At 36.0% G+C, this 15,292-nt stretch overlaps 1 protein-coding gene across 4 annotated transcripts in view; it reads left to right on the forward strand.

Annotated features, from left to right (window-relative positions):
- Nucleotides 1-15,292, forward strand: part of SCAPER (S-phase cyclin A associated protein in the ER) — a 499,446-nt gene that overhangs the window by 259,432 nt on the left and 224,722 nt on the right. For all 4 annotated transcript variants that reach the window (XM_067029410.1, XM_067029411.1, XM_067029413.1 and 1 more), the window contains one exon: nucleotides 7,181-7,246. In XM_067029410.1, the coding sequence (XP_066885511.1) occupies nucleotides 7,181-7,246 (66 nt within the window). The remainder of the gene's footprint in view (nucleotides 1-7,180; nucleotides 7,247-15,292) is intronic.

Consider the following 15,292-nt stretch of genomic DNA (forward strand, 5'->3'; position numbering starts at 1 on the left):
AAATTAGGAGTTTTTAACAAAGAATTAAAAAATAAAAAGAACAACCAAACAAAATTGAAGAATACATCAACTGAAATGAAAAATACACTAGAAGGAATCAATAGTAGACTAAACGAGGCAGAAGAACAGATCAGTGAGCTGAAGACAGAGTAGTGGAAATCACTGCCACTGAACAGAAAAAAGAATGAAAAGAAATGAGGACAATTTAAGAGACCTCTGGGACAACATCAAGCATGTTAATATTTGCATTATAGGGATTCCAGAAGGATAAGAGAGCAAGAAAGGGCCTAAGAAAATATTTGAAGAGGTAATAGCTGAAAACTTCCCTAACCTGGGAAAGGAAATAGTTACCCAAGTCCAGGAAGCACAGAGAGTTCCATATAGGATTAACCCACAGAGGAATACCCCATGATACAACCTAAATGTCCATTGACAAGTGAGTGGATAAAGAAGAGGTGGTGTATATATAATGGAATACTACTCAGACTTAAGAATGAAATAATGCCATTTGCAGCAACATGAATGGACCTAGAGTTTATCATACTAAGTGACATAAGTCAGACAGAGAAAGACAAGTATCATATGATATCACTTATATGTAGAATCTAAAAAATGATACAAATGATACAAACTTATTTATGAAACAGAAATGGATTCACAGACATAGAAAAGAAACATATAGTAACCAAAGGGGATAGTGGGGGGCGGGGGATAGATTAGGAGTTTGGGATTAACATATACACACTACTATATATTATAAAATAGATAAACAACAAGGTTCTACTGTATAGCACAGGGAACTATACTCAATATCTTGTAATAACCTATAATAGAAAAGAATCTGAAAAAAAAATCTATATATATCTATCACTGAATCACTTTGCTGTACACTTAAAACTAATACAACATTGTAAATTAACTATATTTCAGTCTAAAAAAAGAGGCTAGTGGTGTTTTGCTGTTGTTGTTGTTGTTGTTGTTTTGCGGTATGCGGGCCTCTCACTGTTGTGGCCTCTCCCGTTGCGGAGCATAGGCTCCAGACGCACAGGCTCAGTGGCCATGGCTCATGGGCCTAGCCGCTCCCCGGCATGTGGGATCTTCCCGTACTGGGGCACAAACCCATGTCCCCTGCATCGGCAGGCAGACTCTCAACCACTGCGCCACCAGGGAAGCCCAAGGCTAGTGGTGTTTTAACTTACCCTGATCATGTCTCAACTTCCCAGAATCCCTGTTACAGGTACTTAGTACTGGAGGGAGCAGAATAAACCTTGTACTCAAAGAACTGTAGTTGTTTTAACCTGACTGATTGTTCTCTGAAAGGTTAGTTCTAAGGGTTTGTCTTTCTTTTACCTAACTCAGGATTCTCCCAGAGCTGAGGAGGCTACTTGGGGGTGATTGTCAAAAACAACTTAAAGGCAAATGTATTAGTTGGTGGTGCCCAGCGCAAGGGTATACAATTAGTGTAAATAATTAATCAAAAAATTTGCAGGGAAAGGCTGAGGATTGAGATACCTTGGGGAACAAGGGCTTTGAAAACCTCCCACATACTCTGAGAAATCTAGAAGGCCATATGCACGCCCAGGGATGGGTACATGATCAGAAAAGACCCAAGAAGGTCCTGACCATTAGTCTTTTATGCAAGCAGGAAGTGAGAGCTAAGGTAGAGTTTTAATCTGCCTGACTGAGTCTTGTTGGCTTGCCCCAACACACACACAGAGCCCATCTGCCAAGACTAGATTAGGACTTTTGATGTTATTGTTTGTGTTTAAAGAAATCTCTTGGATCACTAATTGATTGCTAAAGTAATAGAACAGAGACTGACAAAGAATATAAACTTTAGAAAATTAGTTCAGAAAACTCACTAAACAAATGTACAACAAGTACATCAAGTAGCAAAAACAAAACCTGAGAGGAAGGAGAATCTGATTTCCAGAGTTGCCACATTATAATATTTAAAATGTCTTGTTTTCAAGAAAAAGTTGCAAGGCATGCAAAAAAAAAAAAAAGAAAATTGGCCCATACACTGGGGAAAAAAATTAATAGAAAGTGTCCTTGGGGAAGCTCAGACATTGGCCTTACTAGACAAAGATTTAAAAAATTTTTTAAATATACTCTGAGAACTAAAGGAAACCATGTGAATGATATGTAACCAACTGGATAATGTTAATAATGAGATAAAAATTTTAAAAGAACTAATAGAAATTTTGTAGCTGAAAAGTACAGTAATTGAAGTGAAAAAAATTACTTGAAGGGTTCAGCAGCTTATTTGAGCAGTTAGAAGAATCAGTGAACTTGAAGATTCTCAGTTGAGATTATCCACTCCACGGAAGAGAAAGAAAAAAGAATGGGGAAAAATTTGAATACAGTCTCAAAAACCTGTGGGACACCATCCAGCATACCAACATATACATAAGGGGAGTCCCAGAGAAGAGTAGAGAGAGAAAAGGGCAGAGAACATTTGAAGAAATGATGGCTGAAAGTTTTCCAAATTTAATGAAGGATATGATGTGCAGATCCAGGAAGTTCAATAAACTCTAAGTAGGAAAAATGCAGAGATCCATGTTATGACACATTATAATCAAACATTGGAAGATAAAGACAAAGTGAATCTTGAAAACATCAAAAGAGAAGCAATTCTTCATATGTAAAACATCCTCAATATAATAACAGTTTATTTCTCATCAGAAACTATAGAGGTCAGAAGGCAGTAGGATAAACATATTCAGTTTCCTGGTAGAAAAACACAAAATCAGAACAAATTGTCAACCAAGAATTCTATATCTGGCAAAACTTCAAAAATGAAGGAGAAATAAATACATTCCATGATAAACAAAAGCTGAGAGATTGTCACTAGAAGACCTGCACTTCAAGAAGCTCTAACGGAAATCTTCAGTCTGCAGTAAAAACACAGTAGACAGTAACTTGAATCCACACAAAGAAATAAAGAATGCTGTAGAAGTAACTATATATATATATATAAATCAGTGTAAATGTAGTATTTTTGTATCTCCTCATTTTTCCTATTTGATTTAAAAGAGAACTACCCAAAACAATAATTATAAACCTATGTTGATGGACACACACAATGTATAAAGAAGTGACTTATAATAATAGCATAAAGGAGGTAAATGCTATATAGGATCATTTTTGTATACTGCTGAAACTAAGTCAGTATTAATTCTAACTAGATTGTTATGAATTAAGATGTTAATTATAATTCAGGACAACTGCTAAGAAAACAATAGATAAATAAATAAGTATATACATATGCTTGAAGAAATGAGAAGGGAATGAAAATGGTACACTAGAAAATATTTAGCACAAAATAAAGCAGTAATGAAGGAATTGGGGGACAAAAGAGATATACAGAAAATGCAAAATGGCAGAAGTAAATCTGTCCTTATCAGTAATCAAATTAAATATAGATGCATTAAAGACTCCAGTAAAAGAAACAGATTGGCAGAATGAATTTTTAAAAATCATTCAACTATATGTTGTCTACAAGGGACTCACTTCAAATATAAGAACCCAAGTGGTTTAATGTGAAAGGATAGAAATATTTCATGCAAAGAGTACCCTCTGCAAGATAATATAGCTGAAGTAACTATATTGCTATCATGCAACATAGACTTTAAGACCAAAATTGTACAATAAAGAGAGAAGGATACTATGTAGTGCTGAAAGGATGAATCCATCAAAAATACATAACAATTACAAACATATATGCACCTGAGAAAGTCACAAAATATATGAAGGAAAAACTGACAGAATTGAGGGGAGAAATAGACAGTTCACGAGTAATAGTTGGATACTTCATACCCCACTTTTAATAATGGATAAGACAACCAGTCTGGGGACAAACAGGGAAGTAAAAGTCTTGAACAACATCAGCTAACTAAACCTAACGATGAATAGAGAATATTCTACCCCAAAACAGCAGAATACATATTCTGCTCTAGTGTACATGAAATACTCTTCAGCACTGATCATACATTAGACCACAAAACAAGATTCCATAAGTTTTAAAATATTGAAATCATGCAAGATATCTTCTCTAACCACAAGGAAATGAAGTTAGAAGTCAAAAGGAAATATGAGAACTTCACAGATATAAAGAAATTAAGCAAGACACTCTTCAAGAATTAAAGCAACTGGAACTCTCATTCTTTGCTGGTAGAAGTGCAAATTGGAATGACCTGTTTGGTAAACATTTTTGTATTTTAAGGTTAAGCACATGCTTATCAGATTGCTCAGCAACACCATTCCTAGGTATTTATCCAAAAGAAATTAAGACATCTGCCCATGCAGTGACTTGTCTACAAATGTTTAGAGTAGGTAGTAGCCCCAGATTGGAAAGAAGTAAAATATCCAACTGGAGATGGATAAATTGTGGTGTCTGAACAATAGAATACTGCAAAGCAGTGAAAAGGAATTAACTAATAATATATTTGATTATGAAAGAATCTCGAGATTTATTCTAAATGAATTAATCCAGACACAAGAAAGTATGTATGATTGTAGTAATTTGATATTCAGAAATCTATACTGGGAAAAAGTAGATGGATTATTCTTAGGAACAAGAAGGTGGGGGCAGGGGGAAGAGAATTATTACCAAAAAACATGAGAAAATTTTGTGTGGTAGTGGAAATGCTTTATATCATGATTGTGGTTTCACTTATGTTGGTAGGCACAACTGTGAAAACTCATCAAATTATACCCTTAAAATTTAAAATTTTTATTGTTTGTAAATTATACCTCAATAAAGCTGACCCAAAAATGAAAAAAAGAATTATAAAGACAAAAAAATTAACACTTCGGAACCAAGGGGTGGGAGTAGGCCAGAAAACATTATTTGAAGTAAGAGTTTTTAGGAGTAAGACAAAATGGAAATACAAACTGAAATTTCTGACAATGAGAACATGAAACTTACGGAGTATGGTCAAAATTTTACTCAGAATGAAATTTTAGCCTTAAATTATTTTAGCAGTTGAAGTAGTAGTGGTCTAAATAACTCAAGGATTAGAACAATATTCATATCTTCTTCATGGGAAATAGGATAGATGTATTTATTTTTATTTAACAAATATACGTATAGCACTTACAATGTACTATATCTTTATAAAGATAAAAATGGAAATTAAATAGAAGTTGATAAGATCTAATTCTGGAGAATACTGGTAAACTCTGAAAAGCTAACAAAAAATAAAACAGAGTAAATAAATATCCCACATTATGGCTAAGAAAGAGTACAACCATGATGACAAGGAGACTAAAAGTGAGGGAATGCAGTATACAACACAACACTAATAAATTTAAAATATTAATAAAGTGGGTCATTATCTTAACGAGTAAATAATCAGAATTTAATAATAAGAGTTTCTGAAATAATTCTTTTCAAACTTATCTCTCATTATTCCCACTTTTTAATCTTTTGCTCCAGCAAAAGGGATCTGTACACTGTTCCCTAAGCACAACCTGTGTTTCCCCCCATGTCTAGCATTATTTGCTCACTTCTCTACACTATTAATGGCATTTTCTTTTTGTGTATTCAGATGCTACCTATCTTTCAAGCAGGTACACTTTCCATTTCCTTGAGGAAACTCCCCCCCAGCATCTTAGGTGGAAATGAGCACTTGTGACAGTACCCATCTGTCACTTACTCAGCTTTGTAGAACTATGTATCTTTTAATGCTGTATCTTCCTCCTCATTATGGAGAATAAGTACGTTGAATATTCCCACTATATATATGTACCCCATCCCTGATATATATATATAAAACTCTTATTATCCCCCCATACTCTAGTTTATACAGAGTAGGGGCTCTGGAAATAAATATTTAATTGATTGCTAAAAGTGAATCAAGGTGAGATTCAAGTTAGGAAAAAGCGGTTAACTACCATTCCAGGTAAAGTTAGGCTTTCTTTGGGTAGTAATTTTCTAGTTAGGTGTGCATGAAAGGGAGAATGTATTCAGTTTTTTCCACTTGAAGGCTCAGATAAATATATGTCTTGATATAACTGGCATCTTCCTAAGCCTCAATTTCTTTTTTGTAAAATGAGGGCAATATATATATTGAGTTTGTAAGACTGTATGAGACAATGAATGTGTAGCTCCTTGGCACAGCTCTTGGAACATATTCAATCCTGCAAAATTGTTACTTTCCCCACCTTTCATATGAGGTCACAATTACTTGCAACTACAATGTGGTTATTTCCCCGTTTCGAAATGCCTTAATATTTTGGCTGATAGCAATGAGCACACGTAGGTTGAAACAATACATAATTTAATGTTTAATTCTAATTTAGTTATTTCTTCATTCCCAAGCATAACCTATGCTAGATTGCTTTTTTCTCATTAGGCGTGTTGTAATTTGCATCTTTCAGATTTTTTATGAAACAGTTTTTATTTTTTCACCTGTCATTGCTGTATGGATTGGTGTACATTGTGACTAATTCTTTCATAGGTCACTGGACTAATTATTTGAGACTAGAACCCTTAGGGTAAATGGTTAATATTTAAGTTAGTAGTTTTCTCTTTTTCCTCTGAAAAGGCAAATTGACAAATTAAGTCATTGTTAATGGATTGCTGTAGTGACCTCTGCTTAGTTTGGTGACCTGTTGATGTCTGTCACCTACAGTTACAGGCAAGGTGGAGCTTAGTTGGACAATGGCAGAAGAGTGTTGTCTCAGATTTTTGCAGACTTTTGGTATTTAGTCGGTATAAATAACAAAAGCAGAACAAAACAGATCTTTGAGTATCTGGTCAAGTCATTTCCACTGCCTTTTAAAATTATTTCTAGAGTTTGACTATTCTTTACCTGTATTTAATCTTGCATTATATGCCTCTTGAGGCATCTCAGCCACCTTGTAGAAACTTAGTATGGTTTTAAATTTAATTATCATGATTTTAACATTTCTGAAAAATAGCACCATTCTGTACAAAGTCCCTAAACTCTGAAGTGTTTTTATGAATCTGTTTTATATCCTGTGAAGAAATATGTATTTTTGTCTTTTTTGATAGATTTATAGTATTTTAAAGATGCAGTCTCAGAAATTTAAGTGTGAAAATTAGTGTAGTAATGTTCCTAGTACTGGGAGAGGAAAAACACAGCCAAGTTTTCTTTTGTTACAAAAATTAGCAGCAAAATAACTAACAGTGATAAAACTCTTTTCTCTTTAGGGCCAAGGAATATGAGAGTTTATTGGAAACAAAAAATTCTGGCTCAGACTCACCCTATAAAGCAAAGTGAGTATTTTATCCTACATATTAGTTCTTTGTCTCTTCAGTCTTTGCCTGTAACAAAAGCTTATCTGAACCATCATTGTATGCCTGTGGACATGGACTTTGTATCTGATGCCTAGAATTTTATTCTGCTAACACAGTGGTATCCAACAGGGGATGGTTTTGCGAGAGGACATTTGTCTGTGCCTGGGGATATGTGATAATATTTTGGTTATCACAGCTTGGAAAAATGGTGCAGCTGCCATCAAGTGTGCAGAGACCAGGGGATACTGTTAAACATTCTTCAGTGCACAAGATAGGCCTCCACAGCAAAGTATTACCACATCCAAAACATTAGTAGTGCTGAGGTAAAGAAACCCTATTCTAACAAAACAAGTTCTGGCAAGGCTGTACTGGTTCTTACTCTGAGGAGATCTCATTCAAGATTGTTGCAAGGGCTACTTGACAGATGAGGATTTAGACTCCACCATTGGGTATAAGTGTAATTACTAAGTGTAATAGCTAAGTAAACAAAAACATCATCATTTTGCTTCTCTCAAATAGACTGCCAGTAGAGGGGCAGTGAGAGAAAGGTACTTACATAATACTGCTGATGGGGGTACAGACTGGTGTAGTCCTATTGAAAGGCAATGTGAATCCGGAGCTTAGGATGTCCACTTTTTTGTTTACGGTTAAGATATCTTTTATTCATTATGTATATGATTAAGTTCTAGCACTTGAAGTTGTACTTTATTTTTTTAATTTATAGTTGATTTACCATGTTGTGTTAGTTTCTGGTGTACAACAAAATGATCCAATATATATATATTTTCCAATTCTTTTCCATTACAGTTTATTACAAGATATTGAATATAGCTCCCTGTGCTATACAGTAGGACCTTGTTGTTTATCTATTTTATATATAGTAGTTTGTATCTCTAGTCCCAAACTCCTAATTTATCCACCAAATAGTTTTGTATTGGCATGTGAATAATAATACAAATTAATGGAATAGATTTTTTAAAACAGTCTAGAAACAGATCCAAAATTTGAGGAAATTTAATATATGATGTGGTGTAGTGTTTGCAAAGATGGCCAGAAGTTGTTGAGCCATTCCTGGAGGCATGTCCCTTTGCAATATAACTTTGCCACCTCTCCATCAAGGAGTGGACTCTATTTTCCTCACTCTTGAATTTGTTCTGGCCTTTTGACTTGTTCTGATCCACAGTCTACTGCAGAAGCAACGTGTGACTCCTGAGCCTTGGCTCCAGAAGTCTTGAGGCTTCTGCTCACAACTTTGCTTTCTTGCTCCCCTGTGATTGCCACATAAGGAAGCTTGGGTCAGCCTCCTTGAGGATGACAGATCACTTGGTCATGGTATATAATCCTTTTAATATGCTGTTTAATTTGTTTTGCTTGTTTTATTGAGGGTTTTTGCATCAGTGTTCATAGAGGATATCAGGCCTTATCAAGCCTCTGCTTGTGTCACATTTGTTTATGTCCCATTGGCCAAGGCAAGTCAGTTTGCCAAGTCCATAGTCACTGTCGGAGGTGACTGTGTAAGTCATGGCTGGCAAGATATACTTCAAGGGGGACCTTTAATGTAACAATCTACTATACAACTTTCTCTGGATTCTCCTCTTGACTATATGCTCTTTTTCAGTATCTTTTGCCTGGTTGTTTCTTGTCTCTTTGACCACTGACATTAACATGCCTTTGTCCTGAGAGTTCAAATAGAGAATGACTCCCTTGGTAATCTCATTTAGTTTCATGACTTTAAACATCTAGTATCTGAATGGACTTTAAATTTATGTCTCCAATACAGACCTGTCCCCAGAACTCCAGAATACTATATCCAACTTCCTATTTAGCATTTCCACTTGGATGTCTCAAGTGAACATGTGCAAAATTAAATTCCTGAAATTTGCTCCCATACCTTATCCCTCATATTTTTGCTCATCCTTAAATTAAATCATCTAAAATCTTTAGAGTCATCCTTTTTCTCACACTCTACTTTCAGTCCATCAAAAAATTCTATTGGCTCTATCTGTAAAATATATTCAGAATCTGACCACTATTCATTACCTCCATAGTAACTAGTCTAGTCTAACCTACCAGAGTCTCTCATCTGGATTATTGTAGCAGCTTCCTAATTAGTTCTACACTGCTCTGCCCTTGCTTATTACTACAGTCTCTTCGCTACAGGGTAACCAGGATATTCTTTTAAATTATAAGTCTAGAAAAATGGCAGTAGCAATAGAAGCATAATTTTTCAATATCTTCAAATTTTAACATAGAAACCAGATAACTAATAAAACCAAAAACCCATGGAAGCATTTACAAAAAAAACTACATTGCCAGATATCTACATGAAATCTGAAATGCAAGTGGATGGGAACAAATAGTCACAAGACCTGCATGGTAATGACATCAGTGTGAAAGAAAGCAAAGAGAAGCAGCTGGGATAACAGGTGTAAGGAAAGGATAACCCCAAAATAACTAACAGGTTTTCACTGGAAGGTTCAGGGAACCAATTTGAGAGAAGCACCTGAACCTCATTCTTAAGTAGGTTCCTCAGGAAGGGCTGATGTGAACAATGTTGCCTTAGTTCTTACTCTTTCTTATCAATAATTTTATGCCCTCAAAAATCAGTTTTTCCAGTTACAAAATCCCTGACCCACATTTTCTTTTCTTGAGGATCTTAAATACTAAGAGAGAATGAACCTTAGACAATCAAAATTATTAGACATCAACGTAAAGACTAGGGATGAATAGTAAAGTTATAGTTTCTTATAGAACTAAGAATAACTAATGGCCAGAAGAAAAAGAATATTACATAATAACTGTATCTCAGATGTTTTTATAGTGTAACTATAAGAAAAATATTGGGGAGAATGGGGAAAACATATTCTAAAAAATTAACCATTCTCCAATTATATTGGTGATGGTATTATTGACAATGTTATTCTGAGTCTGTGTGCATAAAAATAAGGATAAAGTAAAGAAGATTATGGAGACTAGCATTCTTTCATCCCCTGTATTACTGAGAAACTGAATTCTCAGTCTGGATGAAAGGAGATAGATGTAATACATTCGAGATCAGGTAATACCCCTGTAGGACTGAATTTGAAATATATGAATTTATGAGATATTTTATCTTTTAAAAAGTGTTCTGGGCTTCCCTGGTGGCGCAGTGGTTGAGAGTCCGCCTACCGATGCAGGGGACACGGGTTCGTGCCCCAGTCCGGGAAGATCCCACATGCCGCGGAGCGGCTGGGCCTGTGAGCCGTGGCTTCTGGGCCTGCGCATCCGGAGCCTGTGCTCCACAACAGGGGAGGCCACAGCAGTGAGAGGCCCGTGTACCACACACACACACAAAAAAACAGACCCAGGGAGAATAGAAAATCCTATGGTGGTGAATTGGAATTGTAGGTATCAGTTTTAACTCCTATTTTCCATTATATATATATAAATAGAAATAAATATAGATGTAAAGTGTAGGGATACACACACACACACACACACACACACGACCCTTGAACAGTGAGAGTAGGGGGGCTTGGGCACTGGCCCTCTGAACAGTCAGAAATCTGCATGTAACTTTTATGGTCGGCCTTCCCCTCCAAAGTTCTGCATTCATGGATTCAACCAACCCTGAATCCTATGGGATATACATAGTGAAAAAAATCTGCGTATAGATGGACCTGCACAGTTCAAAGCCCTGTTGCTCAAGCATCAACTCTGTGTATATATAATTATATATATAGTTATGTGTATTTTAAATATTTTTTATGTAATAATATACACACATTTTCTAGATCTTTCTAGAAAGATCTAGAGGGCCTGGGAGCAGCAAAACCCTGATAGCATTGAGCACATCTAGTATACCCATGTAAGTATGAAGGTGAGGTAGTTCCCTGAAAGGGATAGATGGGTTCTTTTTCCACAGGAAAGGATGCTGGCTGGCAACAATGAAAGATGACCAATGTAGGAGGCAATATATGCACACTGATTTTTTTCACCTTATATGGGGATTTCTTAGGCTGTTACATTTAGAAATACAGCCTTAAGCATATTATTTAAAAATGGAAGGGGAACCAGTAGCCTTAAATTTAGACTATGTATCTTTCAAATAGAGGAGGTGAAAGAAAAAAAGAAGTTAATATGTTTATGTCTTCCTGTCCATCACACCGAAGAACCATGTTAGTTCCTAACATGGACCCAGTCTCCTTTCTTACACTTTTATAAATCTTCCCAATGATCCTAATGAACTTCCCAAAATTGACTGTGGTAAAAGTTAGGGATCCTTACAGAGATGCCCGTACATTTCACATTTGCCAGTGACAGATTTGAACTTAAAGTTGTTAGAATTTGTTCAAGTTTTGAGAAGAAAATATCTGACCTTAAAAAAATTCTCCATAAAGCCATTTACCTGACAGATACTTCTCATGTTCTAGGCTAGGAGTTATGAGTCCTTCACTTTTTTTCCATGCTAGAAAAAATTAACATGCCAGAAGTAACTCGAATAGCAATTTCTGTATTAATAAAAACTGCACCCTCTAAAGAGCTCTTATTCTTGCCTTGTAGAGAAAATACAGCTTTCAGGACTTGAGTCCTGTGACATTCTATCATTATTTATAGTATGAATCAAAATCTAATGTTTTTCTTGAGAGGGGCTGTATTATTTGTGGTACTTCTGTGGAGGCAGGGAATAAAACAGAGGTTTAGCTCATGTTACCTAAGCATCCCCTTGATTTGGCATTCTTCCTTGAAAGATAGGTTCATATGAATCCCAGATTTGATTTACCTCAGGATGAAATACAAGCCTCTTGTATTCTGTGAATTTAAAATGGCCCTTGTGCCTCCCTAAATACCCCTGGTTTTCAGTGGAATGTGAGCATTCTTGGTAAGAATAGTGCTAGATTCATATGCATCCATTGCTATGGCTGGATATTCAGTTACATGGTGTGCAGGCTTTATTCAGCCAAAAGCTGAAGTGGCTACTTATCTGTCACACAATGAAGTTCGCTGCCAATATTCATCCACATGATAAGGTCAGTAACTTTAATCGGATGGGACTCTAGCCCATATTCGATTAGGAAGAAAAGAAGTATGTTGCTCTCATTCTATTTTTGTATTTTTTATATTCCCTTTTTCCTTTTGTTAGGTTGAGACTTTCTGTCAATGAATAGTAATAAGAGTTGGTCATTTATTGAATGTCTACTTTAGTGAATGGTGTTAGGTACATTACATTAATTATCTCTAATCTTCAGAAGCTCTGAAAGAAAAAAAATATATATATATATAAAATCTCCACTTTTAAGTTGAAGAAACTGAGATTGAAAGTAGTTAAATAACCTCCCCAGGGTTTACATATGTGGTATGTTCTGGAGCCAGTATTTAAGCATAGGTATTTCTGATTTTAGAGTTTGTATTTATTCCTTGACTTATCAAAGTAAACTTCATATGGATAGCTTAGGTTTAAACTGGAGTTCACCACGGCCTTTTTGAGCTGCAATTACTGTTGTATTCTTTGAGGAATTCAATTTTTTTTACATAAATACATTTCTAGATGAAATTATATTCTAGGATATTATTCATTTGTGAATGAAATTTCCTTATTTGAATTGACTAATATGGTGTGGAGACAAAGCATGAAATTTGAAGATTAAAGGCCTACGTTTCTAGTCCCAATAATATATTTACCAGTCGTGAGGCCTTGAGAAAGTCACCTAATTTGCCTGAACTTTGGCATCTTCATTTTTCAAATAAGGATGAACAGTGTTTTTCAGAGGACTAAAAATGATCATGTACATGAAAGTATTTTGTAACATATGAGGTTATAGATACTATTAATATTAATGTAAAGAAGAAATTTCTTCTTAGACCATTCATCATTAAATATCTATTGAGTGTACTTATCTAGAGGTGCTACGGATAAGATGGTGAATGGGTCGACAAGAACCCTGTCTCGGGATTTCCATAGTGGCGCAGTGGTTAAGAATCCGCCTGCCAATGCAGGGTACACAGGTTTGATCGCTGGTCTGGGAAGATCCCACATGCCACGGAACAACTAAGCCTGTGCACCACAACTACTGAGCCTGTGCTCTAGAGCCCACGAGTCACAACTACTGAGCCCGCGTGCCACACTACTGAAGCCCTCGCACCTAGAGCCTGTGCTCCACAACAAAGAGAATTCCCCATGATGAGAAGCCCGCACACCACAACGAAGAGTAGCCCCCACTTGCTGCTACTAGAGAAAGCCCATGTGCAGCAATGAAGACCCAACGCAGCCAAAAATAAATAAATTAATTAATAATTTAAAAAAGAACCCTGTCTCATGAAGTTAATACTGTGCTTCTGCACTATCCATTATGATAGCTTCTAGCCACATACGGCTGTTTAAATTACTAAAATTAAATAAAACTTAAAATTTAGTTCCTCAGTCACACTAACTATATTTCAAGTGCACAATAGGTACATTTGACTAGCAGCCACCGTGTTGGACAGTACAGATATGGAACATTCCCATCATTACCAAAAGTTCTGTTGTGAATCTCTGCATGGGAGAGACTTGTAATAAGTGATTTGAAGGAATAGTCAAATCAGAGAAAGTAATGTTTGGCCTAAGAACTTAGGGATAAGTAGGAATTTTCTAGATAATGTGGAGGTGGGGGAAGCATTTCAGAAGGAATGAATTAATAGCATTTGCAAAGACACTGAAGCAGGAAGAGCGGGATTTAGATCCAGAAAGGCCTCGTGCATACAGAGCCTGTGTGGCAAGACTAGCCCCTACATGGGAGGAATCAGTCTTCCTTGATTGTAATAGGAGAAATAAGGGAGAGTATGGGTGAAGTGCTGATATCCTTGTAGATTTTGTGGCAGAAAGATTTTCTTGTTCCAGTAGCTTCCATTTTCTCCATAAAATGTAAGATCTTCTTATGTGAAAGCAAGGGGGAGAAAGGAACGGGTGGAGTTGTGAGGAGATTGAGCAATATATGAAGCAAGTCTTTGTAGGAGAGTGAGCAGACTAGACAAACTTATATTAGTAAGATTCTGAATCTATAGTCATACCAATCTTTTGCGTGGTATGACCGTTTCTCAGTATCAAAAATGGAAAAGGCGGGCAGATGTTCACTAATCCAGCTAAATAAATTAATGTATGCAAGGCACTGAGAGGGATGCCTGGCCCACTAAACAAACATTAGTGATTGTTACCATGGCTGGGGGTTAGCTGTAGGAGTAACAGAGCAACAGAAAGGGAAAGTAGCACACGTTTACAAGAAAGTGATTATAATGATGATCTATGGAATCAATCATAGATAAAAATGGAAGTAAGGCAACAGGGAGATGATGCATAGGGGAAAAGTGGAGAGATCTGGGAAAGTGTCTGGTGAATATCTGCTGGTGGGATACTCAAGCAAGTAAGTTTAAAGGAGAAGAGGATTGATCAAAGAGTGAGGTATATGAAACAGAAGAAGTAAGGGCTTCAAAGAAATATTACATATGTTCCCCTTACTAAAGAACCTTACGATCTAGGAAATACGTGTTATTCTTGGTGAAAAGGAAATAATTGCTCTGTTGTCTAAGTGACATCAGCAGTGGCAGAAAATCCCCAAATTGCCTGTAAATTGGAAAATGGGGAGTTTGACATTCTGAGAGTTTACAGTGCTTATAACATGGTATCCAAGGCTACCTTGAAGATTTAAATTAAAATATGAAAACCTGCTCAGGCTCTTATACTCATTTTCTCTGCCATCATACTCTCACCTTTCCCCATCTCCAATTCTGTTCTAGTTTAAGGGTCACGTGGAAACTGATGGCAGCAATTGCTCCAGCTAATCCTGTGGATGGACAGTACTGTCCTCTAGATCTATTTTGTGTCACAAGGACTAGATTGGTGTTTGTGAACATAGGATAATACTAGCCTTAGGAGTGGTTTGTTTTTCTTCCCCTTAGGTGCTCTGTGAAGCAGTTTCTAATACAATAATGAAAGTAACTTTTGTTTAAAAATATTTGGGAAAATGAAATATTAGAGTCTAATACATTCATGTCATTATTCTCTTTCAT

The sequence above is a fragment of the Kogia breviceps genome, chromosome 3 (assembly GCF_026419965.1).
Source record: "Kogia breviceps isolate mKogBre1 chromosome 3, mKogBre1 haplotype 1, whole genome shotgun sequence".
Classification (NCBI taxonomy): Eukaryota; Metazoa; Chordata; class Mammalia; order Artiodactyla; family Physeteridae; genus Kogia; species Kogia breviceps.